The following is a 23,693-nucleotide window of genomic DNA, read 5'->3' as shown; positions in this document are numbered from 1 at the left end:
ACCTGCCGGTCTCATCTGTCAAAGCCGGACGTTGTCCTTTGATCCCGGTGCCTGTCTGTGCGTTACGTGCAGTGAGTTAATACGCGGCGCTGTGTGTGCGTTACAGCTCAACAGGAATCTTATTTGTAGCTCATTGTTCACTGCATCTTTGAGACATTTTATGTAGGGTTTTATAGGACCGTAATTTGAAAGTTCCACTATCTAAGCTCCTTTCGGTTTAAATTAGGTGATTTTTTCTTTTTTGTGCTGGCACTGCCAGCCAGGCTGCCTCCCTGTGTGGATGTCTCTGCCAGGCCTCCCTCCACGTGGGCGCCTCCTGACCGGCCTGGGCACTGACACCCCTGGGGGCCCCTCACCCACTCAGGTTCTGCATCCCTATGCCCAGCTGCCCCTCTGCAGGGGCACCCCTTCACCCTGCTGGGCTCTGACCCCTTTTGTGGGCTGTCTGCCTCGCGGACCCCTCCTCAGCCTGTAGCCGAGCAGGACCCTGTGGGGCCTTCCCAGGACAGACCCCTCCCCATATCCTCTGCTGCAGCTCCTCTCTGAGGGGACCCAGATAGTCGTATCTCATGTGTTTATTTCCTGAGTTTTTCAGAGGCTGAAAATTAACTGCTTAATGATCTAGAGCACGTGGCCCCCAGACCTGCTGGCACCTTGGGGTTAGTAGTGTTGACTCCCTGTTCCCCCGACATCGGCCCGTCAGAGTCGTGCACGAGCAGACCCCAGACCCTGTGACTGCTCCCTTACCTGGCCGTTATGCATTTGTTTTCAGAGGAGGTGCTGGGGATTGAACCCAGGACCTCGCACGTGCTAGGCGTGCACCTTGCCACTGAGCTACGCCCGCCCTGCTTTGCCCATTTTAAGACTGGGTTGCTTTGTCTTTTTGTTGCTGACCCTATACGATCTGTGTATGCTGGATTGTGGACCCTTATCAGATACACAGTTTGCAGATGTTTTCTCCAGTTCTGTGGGTTGTCTATTTTCTTGATCTTATTTGTGTCATTTTTCTTTTTTTTCAATTAAAGTACTGTTGATTTACAATGCTGTGTTTGTTTTGGGTGTACAGTAACGTGATTCAGTTACACATACATGTTTTTCCTTTTAGATTCTTTAACATTATAGGTTATTGCAAGGTACTGAATAGAGTTCCCTGTGCTGTACAGTAGGACCTTGTTGCTCATCTGTTTTATGTATAGTAGTTTGTATCTGCTAATCTCAAACTCCTAATTTATCCCTCCCCTACCCTCTGTCCCCTTTGGTAACCGTAAGTTTATTTTCTGTGTCTATGAATCTATTTCTGTTTTGTAAATAAGTTCCTTTGTAACATTTTTTTAAGATTCCACGTGGAAGTGTTATTGTATAGTATTTGTCCTTCTCTGTCTGACTTGCATGTTGTGTCATTTTTAATGTAAGAATTTCCCTACCTCAGCTCTCATCTTAGTTCTCTTATCTGCGCCGCTTCCGAGGGTGTGAAGTGTGTGCGTACGGGTTTTTAAAGGGTATCTCTAGTGTTTTTATTTTAAGGTGTTTGATACTTCTCCAATTAGAATTGAGATTATGAAAGAATTTATAGTTTGAAGAAGGAAAGTATTAAGCACGTTTAAAGTGGTAGATGTTCAGTGTTTATACTTGACGTACGTGTGGGAGCCTCGTAAATTTAAAGACCTTGGTGTCGTGGTTTTATCTGTGTTGTTTTTAAGAATTGAAATTCATAATCTGGGTCAAAACTAAGATTGTGATGTTTATGAACAAGGAGTGACTTGATTGGGGGTGTGTTAGTCATGTGCGGTGCGCTCAGAAAGTAATGTCTTTGCACAGAGTTTATTATTTTAGATACTTGGGTAATATTTATGCTGTTTTGATGGAAAATCTTTTTCTGAATCTTTTAATGGGAAATCCTTTGACCTGGAAAAGCACTTTACCTGCTCAGCTTATTTCTGCGTCTCTGTAACTTGGTCATCGGCTTCTGCCAGCAGCGGGCCTGTTCGGGGTTCTGGATGCAGTGCAGGTCGGCTGGTTTGATGGGGGTTACACAGGGAAGGAGCCGGAGGGTCCAGGCACGTGAGTTCCAGGTTTGCTCGTGATTGTGGTGTGTTAGCAGGTCTCCTGGTGACACGTCTGGGCGGCAGGTTGCCCCAGGGCGAGGACTCGACTGAGGTGGTTTCACGTTTCCCCGGGAGAGGCGGTTGTGTTCTCTGTGCCTGCCCCGCACTCCTGCCGCGTGAGGGCTGCCTGCGTGCCCCGGGTGCCAGCCTCCTCGGGGGCGGGTGGCTGCAGGTGCTTCCCTGCCCCGGCTCGGCCTCACTGGAGTCCTGCAAAGAGCCCCGGGGCCGCGCTGCTCTGCCTTGGCACCGGGGCAGGCCCTGCTCCGCAGCCTCGGGCTTCCGGGAAGGAGCCTGGGGAGTGGCCCAGCGGGCACAGGCCCTGACTTCTCCCCAGCAGGCCGGCTGCTGCAGGGTCGTGGAGACGGCTCTGTGCTTGGGTGCCCTGGGTGTCGAAGTGTAGCCCTGAAGCGGGTCCGTTCTTGGTGGAGGTGCAGTGGGCCGCAGGCAAGTGCTCAGGGCTGATCTCGCACCTGGAGCGTGGAGAGGAAGTGAGGATGGGGCTCTGCCTGGCTGTCACGGGGATGGGCCCATGGTTGGGGGTATTTGCCAGTTTTTGGATGAAGGGGGGACGAGGCCAAGTTCTGCCTGTACTTGGTGGGACTTCTCCCCACCAGGCACAGCCATGCGGGAGGCGTGTTGTGTGCGTCACTCTAGGGGAGGTCAGCGTGAGGGGTTCACGGGGGCAGGTCAGACAGTGTGGCTGTGGGAGTCCAGGCCTGCAGTCGGAAGTCTGCCGTCCGCGCTGCCTTGTCCGGCTGCCCAGAGCAGTGCCCTGGCTAGTGAGACGGGAGAAGACACCTGTCCTGATGAGCTGGGCCCTGGCGGGTGCAGGGTCGTCACCCATCAGACCCGAGTGGCCTGTCATCCAATGTTTGTCCTGCTGGCCGTCAGGCCTCGGGTGGCGCGGCCTCGGGTGGCGCAGCCTCTCTCGGGCCTCCTGCATGCTGGGTGTCAGGTCCCGTGACCCTCAGCTCGGCGAGGCGGGGTCTCCAACAGGATGGTCCTCCAGACCTGGTGGTTCTAAAGTCGTGCTATGGACACCTTGGGGGAGTTCTGGGCACTGCGGCCGGAGTCCAAGGCTGTGAGTCAGTGGCAGAACTCGTCCTGACTCCCGGTTAAGCCTCTAATTCTCCTGAGCACTGTTTTTGCTTCTTTCAAGTTGTTGTGCCTGGGCCACTCTGTCATCAGCTGTGGGTGTTTCCTGCGCCAGCAGCACAGCCATGCTCCCTCCCCTCCCTGTCCGGTGGCCTTTGGCGAAGGGACAGGATGGACCGGCACTGGTCCTCGTGCCGGGGGTGGGGGTGGGTGGGGGCAGAGATGGAGAGAGGCCTTATCTCTACCTGCAAAGGAGGGTGGTTCAGAGCTCAGGGAGAGTTTAATTGGCCAAGTGCCATGACTCAGGTGGCTTGAAATGAAGGAGTTCTGACACAGAACACGGATCGAGGCCAGGTGGGCCCCCAGGGAGGCCGTTGTGACAGCCGGGAGACGTGCTGGCTGTGCTGGACTAAGGAGTGGGGAGCAACTGTGTGGGTTTAATCCGGAGGGTTCAGGCTGTCCCATGGCAGTTCTCACGTCAACTCATTTCAGGGTGCTGGGAGGGCACGTCCCTGTCCCCGAGTCCTGACCCCGGCAGGCACGGTGGGCACCTGGACAGGTGTGGGTGACATTAGTGGGATGGCTTTGTGTCTGGTCACGGCTTTCCTGGGTACCCATGGTGTCCTTTTGCTCGATTTTAATAAACCGCGGCTGCGAGAGGGGAGAGCCTCGTTTGGTGGCATCGCTCCAGGCGCTGCGGTGCTGACGAGGTGACAGCTGCTCCCGCACAGCCCTGACTCGGCGGGAAGTGTGGGCTGCGGCCGCAGGCGCTGCAGAGCGGGCAGCCCTGGCCCCACGGGGTCCGGGTGTGGGGCTGCCCGCTCCTCCCCGCAGCCCCCCTCGCAGCTGGCGTGAGGCCTGGGAGGGGGCTTAGGAGGAATGGAATGTCTTGATTTTGAGGGAACGTCTGAGAAGGTGGGGTTTCAGTGGTGAAAAAATGAAAAAGTATGTCAGAAGGTTGTATGTCTTGAGGATCGTTTCTAAGCAAACAATTTTACTTGACCTTGAGCACAGTTTTCCAGCCGAGAGTTAGAGCACTTGGTCCCCGCCGTGGTGAAGAAATCAGTCAGCTCTGGGGATTTCTGAACGTCGGAGGCCCATCTGTCCCTGTCCTTCCTTGTGTCGACCGTAACGTGTTCGCAGCCCGAACGCTTGGGCACGTTTGCCTTCGGCTGGGGGACAGGCGTGTGAGGGAGGGAGAGCTTGCCCTGCAGCTGCACTGTTGCTGGTGCAGCTCACCTTGGGAGAAGACGAAGATCGGGGACGGCAAGTCCGTTTCAAAAGGGGCGGAGAGGCGTCTCTCTGCCGTCCTTCATCTACGAAGAAGGATGTGCTTGGGTGAGATGTTGAGAAGGTATTTCCAAGAGGAAACTGCGTAAGCAGTTTAAAACATTGCAAAGGATGTTTGTTCTTGGAGAAAGAGTGAGAGAGAAACACTTAGATTCACTCGCGACCGACTGGGACCTACTGTGTGCAGGGGCAGGGTGCAGGATGGTGTGGGCAGGGCTCCGGACTCCACGTGCTGGCCAAACCTGGGCTGGGGGAGGTCTCCTGCCGCTGTCCTTAGGCACGGTGAGCTGAAGTTCTCAGCGCCCCTGAGACGAAGTTCCTCAGCCGCCCTGGAGGTTCCGAGCGTGCCAGGCCCACCAGACTTGGTGTCAGCTCCCTTCTGCTTCTGCAGCCTCTGCACTCTGACTTTGTCCCGGGCCTTCAGAACACTTGGACGTTTAGATTCTGATCTCTCAGTAATAGACAGACATCGTCAGTCTCAAGTTCCCCGTGACCTAAACACCGGGCAGCTCTTGTCGCGGCCCCGGCACAGACGCCCCGGCATCTGGAAGTGGAAGCCCTCGGGTCTCCCGGCGGAGCTCCTAGTTCCTCCTTTAAAGCCCCTGGAGGTGGGGGTGTTTCAGAGTCAAGACCTCTTCATCCCCAGGCAGGTCGTGGGTTCCTCGGCTGTGTGGCCTCCGCCCTCCGTGGAGTCCAGGCGGCGCCCACAGCTGACACAGGCGCCCTCCTACAGAGCACGTGGCCAGAGCCACAGCGGGAGGGGAGCGCACACTGTAGGCTGACCCGTGTCAGCTCAGCCAGGCTTTGCTGCCAAAGAAGATCCCAGCCCCTCTTCTCAGAGCTTCTGGATTGTGCAGTTGTGGGTGCGGGACTCCGAGCCTTCATCACCTGTTGAAATAAACGGTGAGAGGAACTAAGATATGCAAATGTCTTAAATATTGTTTTTTAAGATTAGAAAAACCCATATTTATCCAAACCATTAGTCAAATACTTGGTTTTTGTTGAGGGGAGGGGAGATGGTGGAGGAGCTCCCAGCTCACTAGGAAGGGGCAGACTGGGAGCGCAGGCTCCGGGGGCTACGGGATGAGGCCCCAGGCCTGCAGACCGGTGGGGTGGGCTGTCACTCCTGAGACCCCCGATGGCTGCCTTCTGACCTGAGGGTGACGCCGGGGAGGAAGCCTGCCACTGGTCACTGAGGCCAGAGGTTGGAGGGGCTCTGGACCGGGAGGTGCAGTTCGGAGGATCAGCCAACGTGGCACGTGTGGGGGACTGCTGGTCACCGGGGAGGGGGCTCGGCACAGCCCTGCCGGCTGCATGGTGATTGTTGCACACAGACTGGAGCCAGAGTGATGCTTGTGACTCAGACGTGTGTGTTTTCATTTGCATGTGGACATGTAGACGTGAACTGAGCAGTGAAACACCCTGTCACCTGTCGAATGGGCCTTTGGAAGATACTGTGAGTGGTCTGTCATCGTAGAGAGAGAGGCTCTTTACTGACTCTGGTGCGTTTTGCCTTTAGTAGTCTGAGAGCAGGTTTCGTAGTTCCTTTCTCGCTCTTACTGGTCTACCTAGTGGCAGCCCTCCACAGAAGGTCCCTCTAGTCTGATGGAGGTGGGAGGGCTGCCCGTGACCCAGGCTTCTCAGAGTGGCTGTGACCTGTCCTCCCGCTCAGCAACTCTGGGGAGGGTCCTGAGCACCAGAGGTCGTTCTTATGGCAGCCAGGGCCGAGGCCCGCTGCCTAAGAACCAGCCTGCGATGCTGAACTGAGAAAATGACACGTGGCCTTTAGGGAGGGAGGGGCGTGGGCTCCGGGTCTTCTGAAAGCTGTGCTCTTAAAGGTGGTGTTTTCCCAGCATGACCCAAAGGTGCAGAGAGCCGTGGGGCTGGTGGGCGAGGCCTGTCTTCCCAGCCTGCCCTGCGGTGCCGTCTGCTCCGATCAGCGCCTTGTGAACAGGAGGATCGAGGTGGGGTTGCTTGGCGTTTGTCAGGAGAAGAGCCTCTGTGATGTCTGCCTGCCTGTGCGGGAGCCCGGGGGGGTGGGTGGCCGCGCCCTGCCCTGCCGTGCCGTGCGATCTGGGGACCTCTGGGCCCTTTGGGGCGGTGGGCGTGCAGATGGGCAAGGTCGAGGAGGCTCCAGGGTGTCAGTCCGTCCGAGCCCCAGAGGGCCAGCAAGGGAATGGTGGGGGAGGTCAGGGAGGACATCGCAGAGGTGCGTGGGAGCCGGTGGAGGACACTGTGCCCGGGGACCTGGGCTGACCTGGGCAGTCCCTCTGCGCCCCGGTTTCCCCGCTGTGCCCCCACCTCCCGCTCCTCTGCTGGCACTTGGTCTCTGTCCACGTGACCTTCAGTAATCGCTCTCAGCACTCGTGTCTCTTTGGCGTCCTTCACCTGCGGTCTCCTCTCCAAGTTGCAGTGTTCACCGTTGGTGATGTAGTGAGCTCGCCATGTGTGCTGGCCAGCACGTCCTTCTCCGTCGTGTCACACTTGCCGCTCGTTACTTGTCTTGAAACGCCCTTCAGTGTCTTGGGCTGCTGTGTGCCCTTTGCTCATCACCTCCTCTGTGCAAGTGGTGTGGTGGGAGCTGCCCTCCACAGCCGGGGGAGGGGTGCGCCTTGCTGTTTGCCTCGGTCTCACTTGTGATCACGCGAAGCGTTTCAGAAGGCCCTGCCCCAGGTAGGACTCTACGAGCCCCTGTCTTGAAATGGCCATCGCATTGTTTCTTGTGAGGAGAGCCTCCGTCTGTGGCTAGTGTGCCCCACAATAACGGTTGGACCCGCCTAGGCTGGCCTGTGTGCCCTGCACTTGCTGGGAGCCCTTATGGTCTGAGGGCTTCCGCTGAGGGAGCATCCGTTCCTGCCTCGGCTCTCAGTTGCAGCACTAGGGGTGGTGCTGGGGGGTCTTGTTCACAGAGAGGATGCTTGGGGGGCTCCTGGACCAGCTCGGCCACATAACTTTCCCGTGGAAAGGGAGTGGGCTTCGTGGGCGCTCCCACTGTGTTGGGGTGGGTGTGCTTGCGGCGTCTAGGGGAGAGGGGAGCCAGGTGGTGTGCAGGTCGGGTACCCACCACCAGCAACACAGGATGCTACTGAGATATCTCTCCCCTACTTGCGGTGGGGACGAGCCCTGGCCAGGCTCTCCCCACGTCCATGGGGCTGGGGTCCCTCACCCTCCAAGGAAGGCCAGCACGCATGGCCGAAATTCCCCACTGTGCTGGGTGAAGGCTGGCACTGCTGCCTGCAGGTCGGCCAAGGGCCTTTGAGACAGTTTTTCAGACGTCCTGTGGGAACTGAGAACCAAGTGACTGTGGAACCAGATTTTCTGTCCGTCATTTCCTCTCCCCCAGCAAATTCAACATTGGTTTTTTTTTCTCAGCAAGTTGGACTGCATTCTTTAGGTAGGTATGATGGCTATTTGTACTGGTGGCTGAAATAAAAGTTCTGTGGTGGTGGCCACACCCACTCCCAGGGAACTAGTGCTTTCCTGGACTCAGACTCAGGCAGGCGGGCTCAAGGCCTGAGTGTGGCTCCCCAGGCAGGGCCGTCAGGTGACGAGGTGACTCAGTGCTCTTTGTGGTCCATAGGCTTCCTGGGAGACTCAGCCAAGTGCATCCTGGGAGAAGTCATCCTAGTCTGGCATCCTGGGAGAAGTCATCCTAGTGCATCCTGGGAGAAGTCATCCTAGTCTAGCATCCTGGGAGATGTCTTCCTAGTCTAGCATCCTGGGAGAAGTCATCCTAGTCTAGCATCCTGGGAGAAGTCATCCTAGTGCATCCTGGGAGAAGTCATCCTAGTCTAGCATCCTGGGAGAAGTCATCCTAGTCTAGCATCCTGGGAGATGTCTTCCTAGTCTAGCATCCTGGGAGAAGTCATCCTAGTCTAGCATCCTGGGAGAAGTCATCCTAGTGCATCCTGGGAGAAGTCATCCTAGTCTGGCATCCTGGGAGAAGTCATCCTAGTCTGGCATCCTGGGAGAAGTCATCCTAGTCTGGCATCCTGGGAGAAGTCATCCTAGTCTGGCATCCTGGGAGATGTCATCCTAGTCTAGCATCCTGGGAGAAGTCATCCTAGTGCATCCTGGGAGAAGTCATCCTAGTCTAGCATCCTGGGAGAAGTCATCCTAGTCTAGCATCCTGGGAGAAGTCATCCTAGTCTAGCATCCTGGGAGATGTCTTCCTAGTCTAGCATCCTGGGAGAAGTCATCCTAGTCTAGCATCCTGGGAGATGTCATCCCAGTGCATCCTGGGAGATGTCTTCCTAGTCTGGCATCCTGGGAGAAGTCATCCTAGTCTGGCATCCTGGGAGATGTCATCCTAGTCTAGCATCCTGGGAGAAGTCATCCTAGTCTGGCATCCTGGGAGAAGTCATCCTAGTCTGGCATCCTGGGAGAAGTCATCCTAGTCTGGCATCCTGGGAGAAGTCATCCTAGTCTGGCATCCTGGGAGAAGTCATCCTAGTCTGGCATCCTGGGAGAAGTCATCCTAGTCTAGCATCCTGGGAGATGTCTTCCTAGTCTAGCATCCTGGGAGAAGTCATCCTAGTCTAGCATCCTGGGAGATGTCTTCCTAGTCTAGCATCCTGGGAGAAGTCATCCTAGTCTAGCATCCTGGGAGATGTCATCCCAGTGCATCCTGGGAGATGTCTTCCTAGTCTAGCATCCTGGGAGAAGTCATCCTAGTCTAGCATCCTGGGAGAAGTCATCCTAGTGCATCCTGGGAGAAGTCATCCTAGTCTGGCATCCTGGGAGAAGTCATCCTAGTCTGGCATCCTGGGAGAAGTCATCCTAGTGTAGCATCCTGGGAGAAGTCATCCTAGTGTGGCATCCTGGGAGAAGTCATCCTAGTTTGGCATCCTGGGAGAAGTCATCCTAGTCTAGCATCCTGGGAGATGTCTTCCTAGTCTAGCATCCTGGGAGAAGTCATCCTAGTCTAGCATCCTGGGAGATGTCATCCCAGTGCATCCTGGGAGATGTCTTCCTAGTCTAGCATCCTGGGAGAAGTCATCCTAGTCTAGCATCCTGGGAGAAGTCATCCTAGTCTGGCATCCTGGGAGATGTCATCCTAGTCTAGCATCCTGGGAGAAGTCATCCTAGTCTGGCATCCTGGGAGAAGTCATCCTAGTGTAGCATCCTGGGAGAAGTCATCCTAGTGTGGCATCCTGGGAGAAGTCATCCTAGTCTGGCATCCTGGGAGAAGTCATCCTAGTCTGGCATCCAGGGAGAAGTCATCCTAGTGTAGCATCCTGGGAGAAGTCATCGTAGTCTGGCATCCTGTGAGATGTCTTCCCAGTGCATCCTGGGAGATATCCTAGTGCAACCTGGGAGATGTCTTCCTAGTGTGTCCTGAGAGATGCTGGCCCAGTGCCTTCTGGGAGACTTGGCCCAATGCAGTGATACTTCTTACGTGATGAGTTTTTTTTTTAATTAGTGTAATTCATTACTTATTATAAGACATGATTTCTGTGCTGGCTGTATGATGATGTTTTTGTGGATGCTGCATGGAACACCTGGGTTCCCCTTGTCCTCTGGGCGTGTGCCCTGCAAGCCCTGTAGTGGGGACTTGGCTTTCTGAGGGTTAAGTCGTTTCTCTCCCCCGGAGGCTGCTTTGTCCTTAGGCGATTGGCGTTAGACAAATGACAAGCTGTCCAGAGAGAAGGGTATTTAAATTACATTGCTGGACTCTGGGTTGCCAAAAGGAAGCCCTCTGGGGGATCTTATATATTTGACATGCATTTGCAGTGTGTAATTGGAACCTTGAGAGAGGTTTTTGTTCAAAGCTATTGAAGAGTTTCCTTATTTTAAACCTGTTTAATCTGGAAAGAGTTGTTAGTTTTTGAGTTTTTTTTTTCTGATAATGACTTCTTAGGAAAGTTCAGCGCAAAGACTATTTCTCTTTCATATGCCACCTTCTTGCTCCTAAGCTCTGTGATTGCTTTGCCCTGCATGGACTCAGGCTGGTCTCTCTCTTGTCTTCTGTTCTCTGGATGTCGGGGCAGGAAGCCCAGAGCACCCTTTTGCACAGAAGAGACTGGAGAAGGCCCGAGAGGTCAGGGGGCAGCCATGGGCCCTGTCCAGCAGCCGCAGAAGCAGGCCCGACCCCATCCCTTTATCCCCAGGTCAGATCTCTTACTTCCACCTTGGAATGCGTTGGAGCTGAGAGGCCCATTTTCCCATTTTTGCGTTAAAGAAACCTGTCATCTCGCTTTCTCTCCTTTTGAGCTGTTTTGCTTTCTGCAAATCAAACTCCTTCTCAGGGACCTGTGAGGCGAGGGTACCATCATCACTGCCCGTGGCCGCATGGCTGGCTCTGTTGGATCCGGTCCAGCAGCAAGGTCTCTGCTTGTTACTTCTTCACCTGCCCTTGAGCGTCAGCTGCTGCTGTCTGAGGCAGGAGTGATGGAGGGCTCACCGGAGCTTTCGGGAGAAAGACTTTGTAGACTGCCTGTGCCAAGGGCTGGGTGGGGCGCTGCTGGGCAGCTGCGACTGCATGCCACGTGGGTGGGCGGGGGCTGGCAGGGAGGCGGCCCTGGTGGGCTTGGGTCTGTCCTTCTCTGACCTGGTTCTGCGGGAGGACACAGAGAAGGCCAGCACCTTCACGCTGTGGGAGGCCAGGTAGCTCCCTAGTGTGTGGGTGTTTGCGGGGTGCCGGGGACGAAGGTCAGGGTCTGTTGGGGGTCACCTTGCCGCACAGACCTTCACAGCCCAAGTACCCCCAGTCCGTCCCCCTCAAGGAGGGTTTAGTCCAAGTGCAGCGTGGAGCTGTGCTGACCGCCCACGAGTGAAGCTGCCTGCCCTCCTTGGGATGGAGAAGTGGAGAAGTGGGCCAGGCGGGGCTGTGCTTGTGCCTCCCTGTCTGCTGGGTTCCCTGCAGTGGATGCTGGTCAGCCCCTAGGGGTCTGTGCGCTGCTGAGGCAAGCGTCCGCTGCAGGGTCCAGGTCACAGCGCCTGCCCTTTTCCTCATGACGGGTCGGCCTCACGAGCCAGCAGGAGTGATGCCTTAGAAACCACCTCACTGTGACCCAGGGTCAGGCTCGGGGGGTGGGGCAGGAGCAGCCCCCTATGGCTCAGGACCTGGAGGTGGGCAGGTGGAGTGCAGGTGGGCTTCTCCCAGGGGGCCCTGAGCCTCTCCCCTTGTGGTAGTAGGGTGCAACGTCCACCTGAAGGATGTGGACAGGACTGGCTGTTGTCATTCATAGTTGTCTGTTTTGAAATTGATTTTGTCCAATGGCCCGATGAACTGGGACTCAGCAGTTAGCATCCAGGCCCCTCAGGCTGTAGAATTGCTGAATGGTCTCAGCCAGAGCTGTCTGGGCAGCCGCTAAAGTGACGGTTTAGAGAAGCTGTCACGGCAGTGACACCGCATTTACATGAAGCTCCTCCCCTACGGGTGTCACGGCCTATTAGCTGTGGCGTTTGCTGGGCCACGCGCGGGCTTCCCCATCAGCATAGAGTGAACGTGAATGACACCAGAAGAGTAGGAGTAACTCCAGCGAAAACAGACGAAGACCAGTTTTAAGCATTACAGATTTAGTTTAGTTCAAGTTGAGACAATTAAAAAAATCATTAATCAGATTTAACTACTTTATCTGAAACAGCTAGGGTAGTGTCCTCTTGTCTGGTTGGGCATTTCTGCATGTTCTGTGTCTTAATTGTGAGCTTTGGTTTTAGGAGGTGAAACACAGAGTGACAGAGACATCCTCGCAGAAAGCTGAGCTTAGTTCCTGGGGTGCCGTGGAGACCTGGTGAGCCGTCAGCGCTTTTGCTCAGGAAGGTCTGGTGCTCCCGGGGCGGTGCCAGGTAGAGAGGGCATGGGGGCTTTGCAGATGGGGGGGCGGTGCGTCCCAGGTTGTGGCCAGTGGGGGACTGGTGTGGGGTCTTGGGGCACTCTTGAGAGGGAGACCTGGAAGCCAGCTTGTGCTCTGCTGTGCTGAGGTGAGTCACTGGGCAGACTGGAGGCTGGGAGCAGCGGTGGTCCTACAGTGACTGGGGGGCTGGGGAGCCGGGGTGATGCGTCCTTTGCAGGGGCCTGGCTGCTGTGGGTGGGCCAGGCCTTGACTGGATATACGGAAACAAGGAGGAGTGGCCCTGGGATGATCACCGTGCCCTGAACTTGCCCCAGACGATGGCACGGGCCTCCGGCTGACGGGGAGGGTGAGGGAGATGGGCTGAGTTTCCAACGCTGTGGACCTTGAGGGGTCTTGGCACATCGAGTGTGGGGTGTCCTGCTGCTGTGGGGTGGAGGACGGGAGCACTTGGCAGGAGAGTGGGCTGGGTGCTTGGGGCCCTCGGCAGGTGCAGAGGAGGAACAAGGCCAGCTCCGGGTGTGGGTGACCTCCATGTCCGTTGTGGGTGGGGGTGCTCCTCGGAGCTTTGGCTGCAGGTGCCTTTCTGGTGCTGCTGATCGGGAGGAAATGTGTTCTTGAGTTCGGTCCTGGTTGAAATGCATATAATTGGTAACACGATGTGTCTTTGGGATTTTTATTTTGGAGACCATTTGTTTTGTGTAATTTTAAGTAAATTTACGTGGACATTTAAAAACGTTGTAGACGGTAATCACTGTATGTGCATAAAAGAAATGGTACGGAGTCAAATTTACTCTTTGTTGCTGTTTGTACGGAATCAGAAACCCTCAGATGCAAAGGCAGAGGGGAACTTGCATGCGACGCCCCACTCCGGCAGTCGTTTCTTTTGATTTTTGCCCGAGACTCCTTCCAGGTACATTTCTTTGGCCGTTTCTATGATGATAGTTGCGTGTGCAGGTAACGGGTGCTTCGTTTTTCTTACGTCCACACCCAAGTGTCTCTTCTCAGACTGCAGTCGCAGCAGGCAGCACTGTTAAACAGAGGAGAGGGCGTGTGGAGCACGGGCCTCGTGTGCTGGGAGTGCTGGGGCCTTAGGCCAGAGGGAGGGGCTGCAGGAAGAGCTGGGGCTCTCTGTGGCCCCGGATTGCACGCCAGCTTTCCGCTGCTTCTTTTGCTCTTTGCTTAGTGGCTGATCTCCACCGTCTTGCGTGTTGACCTTCATCAGTTGGGTGCCACTGTGTCCAGTTCTGCCTGGGCATCTGACACTGCGTCCGCGCTGTGTGGTCTGGGGTGTGCGTTGTTGGGACGAGGAGGCTGTGGCCAAACGTGTGGGTGGATGCGTGCGCTCCCCCCGGCCGGCCTCCTGAGCCACGTGGACCATGTGTCTGCCGTGGATGTCGCTCCGCGGGAGCCCTGCTGTTCTGGGGCCGTGGCGCTGGGCACTGGGACGTGTGGTCCCTCCACCCCTCTGGGACCAGAGACTCGTGTTCACCTTTACTGCTTCTCTAAACACCAGTGGGAGCTGTGTGTCAGTGTTGCTGTCTGTTTTGGGACAGTAAATTGAACTTCCAACATGTTTTTGCAGAAAATTTCATTGAGTGTGACTTAAGAAAACATGAATACTCTCCCTTTGAATTGCACGGTAAAACTTTTCTGAAGGTCTTTCCTGTTACATTTCCCTATTATCATTTTAAGAGGCTTTTAAAAATTGTTTTGTTTATTTATAAAATTAATTAAACTTCCCTTATACTCTCTGAACCCTGTACATGAATGTTGCACATTTTATTTTCTTTTTAAGTGATTTACATGCCTCTAATGAGCAAACCCTTCCCCAGTGCTTGAAATACATGGATCTAATAAATTTAATAGTTAAATACAGTACAGGTTCAGCTCCTTTAAACATTAAGTACTCTTATGCCATGTGTTTTAAAATTCTCCTGTCTTTGTATCAGAAATTACATATGTAATATGAAAAACTCAGACATTTAAAATGGAACCAGAGGGACGATCCACATGTATGTCAAATTACCTTAAATATTACAACTGTTGTAGATAGTTAAACATATCTGGGTTATTCCTAAAGTTAGCTGGCTTCACTTTATCACCCTGATTCTCAGCCCTGCAGCCCAGCGAGGTCACAGGTCACAGGCACACTCTGAGCAGAGCTGACACCTGTGTAGCAGGGTCTCCTCTCCCCCGAGTTGGGTATCTGCTTTTTTGGAGTTAGAAGCCCATATACTGTTTGTGGTCCCCTTGACGGGAGACTCTGGGGGCTGGTGTCCTCTGAGTCTGCAGGTGACCCAGGTGAGGGAGCCCCTCCTCCTGCCCCTATGCCACGCCGGCCCCTTTCCTGGCTGCGTGGCATCTGCGTCCCTTTGGTGGGCCCGGCAGGCACATCCGTGCTGTTCTGTAGGAACCGTCACCAACTCCTGTAATGTGGGGGCAACTTTGAAAAAGCATTTTCACCTGAGTTGAGCTGATGGACTCCTGGGTTCCTTCCAGATGTCCTTTCTGACGAGGTCGTGAGTTTTAAGTGACTAGGGGAGGTGGGGCACCACGCGTGCCTCCCGTCTGCCTCTGCCTGGGCAGAGGGCCGAGCGGTCATGTTCCAGCAGCTGCAGCTTCTCTGAAGCCACGTGTGCTGCCTCCAGGCCCCACTCATAGTCTCTGTCTCCTGTGTCCAGTTGTCCCCGTGATCCTGAAGGCGCTGACCTACGAGGAGAAGCGGGGCGCCTGCAGCGTGGGCGCCAACGTCAGGGACGCCGCCTGCTATGTGTGCTGGGCCTTCGCACGTGCCTACGAGCCTCAGGAGCTGAAGCCCTTTGTGGCCGCGATTTCCAGGTAAAGTCTGATACACGGTTCTCTGATCTCTGTGGACTAGTGACAGCATCGTGGGATTACAATCTCCTGCCTCCTGAGATCGGAAAGATACATCCTTTGCTTCCCTGGAGGGAGCAGCGTGGCCGGCTGAGCGCCCTGCCCTGGGCCCCCAGGAGCGTGAGGGTTCAGTTGGTGTTCGCTCTGCTCTGCCTCCTGGGCTGAGGGACTTCCAGTGACTTAATGGGAGGTCGGGTCTCCTCTTTGCTTGTAGATTCAGTAGCCGGAGGCGGGGTTTGCTGAGCACGCTGCAGCCTCCGGGCCAGTCATGGTGCGTGGCACTCACCCGGCGACTTCTACCGGGGAGTGGCTTTCAGCATTGTGCTCAGGTCCTGGGAGCTGCCTCCCACAAGGGAGACGCCCTAAAAAGAACGGGAGACCCCCAGGTCTTAACCTGCCGCACGGCAACCCTGTCGTGGAAGCCCTTGCCGCCTCGGCTGGGCGTGCTGGTTCCCCCACTGCATGCGGCCCGGAGCGTGAGCAGCCTGTGGAGGGCGTCTCTGGGGTCAGAAGAGGGGCCTCGGGCCTCGTGGCCAGCTGGTATCTCCCAATCTCGAATCAAGGTGAAGCCCGCAGAGCAGCCCGAGGACTCTGATCCCTGCTCAAGGAGATAAAGTGCTTCTGCGGAAGTTGTAAAAGCACCTGCCTCCTCCTGGCCTTGTCCACCCTTGGGAGGGAGGGTGGAGCGGGAGGGCAGTGGGCTGTGGGGTTGCCCAGGGCCCTGCGCTCGGTGCGCCCCCTGCCCACCCATGCTCTGCCCATGCGATGTGGTTTGGCTCCGCATGGCGCCGGGGAAGCCGCTGGCTGCCCGCTGCCCGCAGGTTCCGCTCCTCGACTTTGGGAAGTTACTCCTGCAGCTGGGAGGCGGCAGCAAGCGCTGTTCCCGCTGCTCACGGTCTCAGGATGAGGGGCCTTTGTTTCTCACTTTACGTTTTTCCTTCTTTCCTTTACGACAGGACACGTGTGTCGACATCCTGTCGCGCGTTTAGTTAGCTGAGTCTCGGTGTTTTTCTTAATTGGTGTTTCTTTTTTTCGATGCTTTACTCATATTCCTTTCTCATGTATGTCTTCATATATGGGAAATTCTAAATCATTGCCTGAATTTTTTTGACCTGGAAACTTTTCAGAGAATTTTTAAGGTTTATTTTAAATGGAGGTACTGGGGACTGAGCCCAGGAGGCGTGTGAGCCTAGCACGCGCTCTCCCCGCGAGCTGTGCCCCCCCCCCCCCCGCCCCCTGGTAAAAGTCTCCAGGTTGGTGCTCTTGGTTCTGCTCCCCCATCAGTGCTGTGAGGGGCCAGGGCTCCGAGGACGCTGTCCAGAGCCTTGTGGCTGGCGGTGCCGGGCCAGGCCCAGCTCTGCGCCTGCGGCGCTGCCTCTCCCGGGCCGTGGGCGGTTTGGGGAGATGGGGCTCCTGATGGTCGTTCCCACCTGGGAGCAGAAGCGATCCTGATGGACGCCCTTTCAGTTTGGTGCTTGTGGCCGAGAGCTCTGAGGTCGCAGGGGTCTGCGCCTTTCCTTTCTCCACAGCTCTCCTCGTCCAGCCCAGCCGGAGGGGCAGGGCCGAAGGCTGGGGGGTCGGCAGAGACCTCTGGAGCTGGGCAGGGGGGCAGGCGGCCACCCCACGCCGCCTCTGCTTGGGCAGCAGCGTCTCGTCCCTGTGGGTGTGAGCCTCTGTCACAAGACCGTGTCGCCAGCCTGGGGAGAAGCAATGGTGTGGGCGTCCCTGCTGGTGCACGGCCTGGAGAGCGAGTTCTCGTGCAGGTTCTGGGCTCGGGGGGCCGCTCTTCCAGCTGCAGGCAGGAACAGGGCAACGCGGATCCCACCAGTGACTTTGCAAAGGGAGGTGTCAATCCGGGAGGAAAATCGCAGATAAATGTGAAGCGTGGCCCCTGGAGGTGTGGTGGGAAGGTCCACGTGGGCCGCTGCCTGCGAGGGGCCTTCCCCAGACTCCCACGCTTTTCATGGAGATGGCCGGGGCTCTGGCACGTCTTCAGGGGAGGAAGGGCCCCACACTGAGAGAGCTGGCTCCCATGGGAGAGGGCTTGGACGAGACCAGTGACTGTGCGGCCCCAGTGAACCGGGAGGTGGTGGGCGGGGTGGGGGACGGGACTCACTGAAGAAACGGTGCTGAGTGGAGGGACAGAGCAGCTGCGGGTGCTGGTGACCCGCACCTGTCCGTCCGCAGCAGCTCGTTTGGTTCACTTGGGTCCTTTGATCTCAGGGGAGGTTGGCTCCCTGGACTTCCTGGGCATGCCCTGGTGAGCGCCAGTGAGTTCACACACGCTGGAACCCCCATCTGGTGGGGGAGCCCAGGTTCCTGCTCAGCTTTCCTGATTTCTGCTAATGAAGCCTGGAGTTTGTGCCTTGTGGAGTTTCTGCTCAGGAAGGCCCTCCTTTCCCTTGCCCCTGCTGCCTGCCCCAGGACCGGATCAGCCGGTGCCCTTTGGAGCTGTGCCCGGCAGCTTCTCCGTCCCGTTTGGCAGGTTCTGAGGGAGGCTGTGCTCCAGCCTCCCTGGCCGTCTGGGCTGCAGGCGGTGGGTGGGTGGGTGAGGGTGAGTCACAGTGCCAGGTGAGCCAGCCTTGCCCGGAGTATCGGTTGGGGTGTGGCCTGCGAGGTCTGCCTTCCGTGCTTTATAATAAGTGACCACATTTTAATTGTCAGCTTTTAAGCCCATTAATTCTGGCACATGATAAAATCTTGGTATCTTTATACTTTCACAAACTCCTCAGTTGATCCTGCAGAAGTAGACAGTTGAGGTCACCTGTAATTCTGTAAGTGGACAGAAGCGTCCACGGGGAGCAGGAGGGCGGTAGTGATGGTGAGGAGGCAGGACCGGCCGGCTGCCCGCCTTTCCCGGAGGGACCTGGAGGATGTCCTCTCACCTCACCGTGTGGGTGTGTGCACCTCCCTGTTTCGTAAATACCAGAAAGGAAGTTTGGGGTAAATTTAATCGTGGTTTAGGTTAGTGTCAGTTGACCTTGAAAGCCTGTTTTTCCCAAGAGTTCTGCGCGAGGTGATGGGACAGTTACTTTGTGGAAGGGGCTTCCTGAGAGGCCAGGTGTAATTAGGAACAATGAGACACAGAGGTGAAGCAGTCAAGAGTGGTTGTGTGTTGTCTAGAAAATGCCTCTCACCTGGTAATCAGGAGCTAATTTGCAAGAAGAAGAGGGAAAAAAAACGCCCTGTTGCCAGTGTGTGTGTGGTGTTGCCTTCTAGTGATTTCCTCACCTGAAACTCTGCTGTAAGCGAGCTCCTGTTGACATCAGCCCTGCGGGGCCCCTCCCTCGCCGGGGGCTGTGCCCGCCTGGGCCTCGCGGAGCGAGCCCAACCAGCAGGGCCGCGTGGGCAGCGCCTGGGGATTGGCTCCCAGATCGCTTCCTTGAGGGCAAGGTTGTCCTGAAAAATCAGGAAGTGGCAGGCATTGCTCAGAGCTATGTCTTGTTCCCACTCGGTGTTTCTTGATGGCACACTTGAGAGGGAAGATGACCTTTCTGTTTTCCAAGGAGAGTTAAGTGGCGGTTCCTGACCAGAAGGCCCCCCCGCCTGCCCACCTGGTCAGTGTCCCACCGGCTTCCCTCTCAGCTCTGCTGTGACTTCAGAGTGTCTCAGCATCGTGCCAGCTGGTGTGGCCTTGATGCTCATGACTTAGGGGAGGAAATTCAGCCACAGGTGGTTCTTACTCCAGAAACAATGTGATCTGCAACTTTCAAGCAACGTGGCTGGGTAATAAATTATTAGTCTGATATTTTACAAAGTTGTTGACTTTGAAAAGACAGGATTACTGTCGCTGAAGATAAAAACAGTGAATCTTGTTTTCTGTTGCTATAAAATATTACACAAACTGACAAATACAGACTTCGGGGTGAGATCTGCTCTTTGTTGAACCTGCTGAAAGCCAGGTGCCTGCAGCTCGGAGCAGGTCCAGGCACGCAGCTCCCTGACTCGGACAGGAAAGAAAGTCCCTTTCTGTTTGACACAGACCATCTCTCTGTGTTGGGAAATCCTGGTGCAGTATCGCCTGAGTTCCTGCAGCGAAAGCAGACAGGCAGACACCTGAGAGCTCCAGCCCCGAGAGCTGTGGTGTGGCTGGCATGGTCGCCGCTGGTCTGTAGCGAAATGAAAGCATGTGACTCAGGCTCAGCCCCGTCCCGCGGAGGAAAGCTTCCCAGCACACGGGGGACACTCATGTTTATAGTTAACCAGTATTGTCATGCTTGCTTTTATCTGAAACATACTGGTATTTCTAGATAAGCCAGTTTTGTTCTGAAAGTGAGATTAAAATAACTTTTTTTTTTTTTTTTACTGAATCCAAATAAAAACATTATTAAAAACCTGTCACATTCATAGGTGTATACACAGTGGATTTGTTGCATTAACTTGAGTCTCTATTTGATTGAGAGCTGTGCTTTTTAAGTGGTTTTGTTATCTTTGTCCTACTGTGTCCTGTGAAGTTTGGTAAAATACGCATAAAGCAGTAAATATTTCAAGCCGTTCACTCATGACTACAAGAGCAGCCTGACTAAGGTGCAGGGCCCATGGGTGGTGCCCTGTGATCAGTCCCTTTCCTGTGCGTGTCCAAGTCAGGTGGCCTCACCCCAAGGTCCCTGCGAGCCGGGGTGTGTCCACATGCCCAGAGGCAGGTTGGGCGCTCCATCGCGGTGATGTATGCTCAGTGTCACTCTGGGGCTCCCACGATGCCATCTCTGGCGGCCCTTGCTGGGTGGCCAGTGGCCACAAGAACTGAGGGGTATGGGCTGAGCCTAACCTCACCACGGGGGCAGGTCCTGCAGACCCCCGAGGCTGAACAGAGAGGTGCCTGCGGGCGCACATGGCATGGCTTGCGTTATCCTGTGACGGGCCTCACTGTGGGTGCTGAATGTTTGTGGGTCCCTCTGGTAACTCACGGTGCCTGTTGGGGGCGGCACAGACGCCAGGACGTGTGGAAAAGAAGGCGGTGGATGGAGCCCCTGCCCTGTGGGGCCTCCTGTGGTTTTCGGGGAGGACTGGGAGGGCAGTGACAATCACATGGCAAAGCTGGGGAGGGCCCCACAACACAGGCGTTCGCTAATGTTCTGGCTCAGTCATGGCGTCAACGTGTGGACTTGAAGCCACGCCGTCTCCATTCGTTCTGACCTGTGCTGCGCGTGGACGTGGGCTTGGCTTCGTGGCCTTGGCCACGCTGGGAAGAGCAGGGCCGCGACTCAGCTCTGCTAGCCCGGGGCAGGGCCACAGTGTCCGTGGCCGAGGGGCCTGGGGGCCGGGGCTCAAGATCGGGCTGAAGAGTTGTTTAAACCGATGCCTAAGTTCGCAGTGACCCTGAAGGGGTTGTGGCCAGCCTCTAGGATGGTAGGTGATTTAAATTTCTTCTCTATATTTGTTCCAGTCTCTCCTCATTAATCATTGTTCCATAATTTAAAAACTGTAATTTAGACCAAACAGATTAACTGGAAATTTCAAGAATTCAGTGTGAACTGTGAAATTTTGGTAGTATTGGCTGGACCCAGAGTCAGTGAAGATACGTGTCTACCCTTTTCTTACATCAGATTTAAAGGGAAGCGGAAATTCTTGGTTCGTGTCTTTTCCTCGAATACGTATGATCTTACGGATGGAAAAATAGGCTCTGATCGATGTGTAAGCGTCACGCTTACAGCTCCACCAGCTGTGAGAATGTACTTAGAAGAAACACCAAGTGTGTTTTTGCTAAGAGCAGTAGTTACACAATTTCTAGTTCTGGAAAGATCACAGTGGTAGGCGTCCTGCTCGGCTTAATGATTTCTGAGATTTTGTTAACGAAAGCCGTTGTGGTGTTGAAATGGAACCGATTAATCTTTAAATCATCCTGCGACAGTCGCGTATTTCCTTTAGTGTGGAGCACTTTCTGAAATCTCTTTGGCCATAGTTTGTAGTTTGATAAAGACCTGAGAGAGGGTCAGGGAGTAATTTTCTGTAAATACAGTTTTGCCGATATTACTTTCAGCTCCAGCTCGTAAAAGGAGCCGTGACAGAAGAGGGTCCCAGACACTAACACTGGATCTTTAAAAAATCTTCAGATATTTAGTTGGTTTTCAAAAAATCCTTTACGTTTGATTCACCTTTAGACTCAAAGAATTTCCAAAATGGTGGAGAAGTTCCCTTAAAACCCTTCACCAGCTCCCCGACTGTTGGCCTCTCAGACGAGACTGCGAGGGGCAGGGGTCGGACCACGGCAGCTGCTCGGCCCTGCGCGCTCGGGGTTGCACTGGGGCGCGTCCCAGGTGACCGCGGGCCACGTTGGCCTTGATCGCCAGGTCGAGGTCTGGACATGTTTTCTTTAACAGATAATAAGTGTTCGGGGTGCCCTGACACCGTGCAGCCATCCAGTTTTCCCGCGCAGCGCCTGTCGGGCCCCGCGCGAGGCCGCAGCCCCTCCGAGCTTCTCCCACGGGGAGAAGTGTCCGTTTAGCCGTTCCCTTCCATCAGTGCAGACTCGGGGATGTTCCTCTTGCTACTGGGTGTCATCGATGGTTATTTTTTTGCTCCGGTCGCTCTGCCTTTGGCTGTCGGGCTGTTTCAGGTTGGCTCCCGTGTCTTTTTAATGCTGTTTCAGTTCCAGCACCACACGCCCGGTTTATCTTCCTTTCCCCTCTGCCCTGGCCCTGGAGGCAGCCACTTCCAGGAGGCTGTGTTCCTCTCAGCGGAGAAAAGTAGTTAGGATCCAAGACCTGGATTCCATTCACACTCCGTATCCACTGCACCCGCGCGTCCGTGTTGACGCCCTCCTGGCCGTATGGACACGCTCCTGCCCATGTGGACACCCTTCTGGCCGTGTGGACGCACTCATGCCCGTGTGGAGGCCCTCCTCCCATCCATGTGGACACCTGCGCTGCAGCCTAGTGCCTGTGGGGGGTGTTCAGAGCTGCTAACCCTCCCCATGAGCAGCACAGCAGCCCCCGGAGGAGAGTTCCCATCCCCGGCCGCCACCTGTGGTGTCTGTCACGCAAGCGCGTTCCCTCTGCCATCCTGGGGCCCACTTCCTGGTAGTCTCTTTAATTTGCCTACGGGGAAATTCAGCCTTGTTGTGGATGGTTGTGTGGATTTGACGGTTTCGTAGACCTGGGGTCCACACCTTCAGTACCGAACCCCCAGAATCCTCCTTTCACCCTTTGTGGTCAGCCACCCCCAAGCCCTGGCCACCACCAGGCTGCTTTTGATCCCAGAGCATCGCCGTCTCTACGGCATCTGGGAGCAGGCGCCACATGCTGGCTGCCTTCACCTGGCACGCTGCATGTGGGCTGGTCCACGTGTCCACGCAGATCAGTGGCTCGCTGGTTCTCACCGTCCGGGAGCATCTCAGCATTTGGGCGGGGGCGGAGGGGACGCATCTCACCTGGGTCTTGCTGGGCTGGAACCAGGGTGTCCTGGCCTGGCTTCTTCCAGGGGCCCCAGGGGAGAGTCCCATTTCTCCCTTTTCCAGTGTCTGGAGGCGCCGCCACGTTCCTTGGCCAGTGGCCCTTCCTGCAGCTCCACAGCTGGCAGCTTCCGCTGAGTCCTCCTCGAGCTGCTGCTCTGGGTCTCTCGCGCCCCCTGCCCCCACTTCCCAGGGCATTTGTGCCCGCAGCACTTGACCAGGGTGATCTCATGACCTTAGCTGCGTCTGCCTCTTAACTTCTTTTGCAAGGTTGTGCAATGCGGTCACTGGTTCGGGGGCTTAGCGCCTGGACGACTTTGGAGGGGGCATCAGTCTGCCCGACAGACAGGATACGGCTGGGGGAGCTGGAGGGTGTGGATGTGACAGTGGAGTGTCCCGGGGTCTGGGGTCTGCTGGGAGGAAGGGCTCAGGCTGCAGAGGCGGGAGCGCAGCATCCCTTCCAGGTGACCCCTGTGTGTCTGAGGTGCCCCTTGGCGAACGTTTCCTCTGTGGGCTGATAGATGCAGAAGGGCAGGGCACACTCGGGCCCAGCGCTGCGTCTCCGCTGTTCTGTTGTCGCCTGGGCCTCTCTGGTTTATCGCCAGCAACAGAGGGGGATGGCCCAGGAGGGGGTCGACGAGGCTGGTGAGCAGTGTGGCTGGGGACCCCTTCTTCCTGGGCGTGGTTGTGGTTTGGCCTTGGTGGGGCGGCGGGGGCCTCAGCTGCTTTCTCTGCCTGGCCAGCCGCCTCTGGGCAGGTGTGGGGTGGGCGCTCCTGCTGGTCTCCTGGGCTCCACTGGCCGCCCGCATGCTTCTCCCTTCGTGTTGGATGTCCTTCCCTGATGTGGCCGCCCTTGTCTACTGGGCGCTGCTTCCGTCCGAGCCCCCAGAGCGCCTGAGATGGTCCTGTCCTGCAAGACCTGAGGACCTGGCTGGCCCTGTGGTGTGCCTCCCATGGTCCCCCGCGCCGAACTGCTCACGGCTCGCCCTGCGTGTCCAGCGCGTGGAAGGGGCCGTGGGTTCCACATCCAGGGCCTGTGTGGATTTCCACGAATTAATCGCCTTCTCTCTTTCTCACAGCGCTCTGGTCCTTGCCACCGTGTTTGACCGAAACGTGAACTGCAGGAGAGCAGCCTCTGTA

The 23,693-nt window shown here is 56.0% G+C and overlaps 1 protein-coding gene across 1 annotated transcript in view; it reads left to right on the top strand.

Annotated features, from left to right (window-relative positions):
- The window catches only part of TBCD (tubulin folding cofactor D), a 123,595-nt gene that overhangs the window by 54,386 nt on the left and 45,516 nt on the right, over nt 1-23,693 (top strand). Inside the window, 2 exon segments of the mRNA XM_032499083.1 lie at nt 14,971-15,127; nt 23,633-23,690. Coding sequence (XP_032354974.1) covers nt 14,971-15,127; nt 23,633-23,690 — 215 coding nt within the window.

Source organism: Camelus ferus, chromosome 16 (assembly GCF_009834535.1).
Source record: "Camelus ferus isolate YT-003-E chromosome 16, BCGSAC_Cfer_1.0, whole genome shotgun sequence".
Lineage (NCBI taxonomy): Eukaryota > Metazoa > Chordata > Mammalia > Artiodactyla > Camelidae > Camelus > Camelus ferus.
Note: the sequence above shows the minus strand (reverse complement) of the source record. Positions and strands in the feature narration are given on the sequence as shown.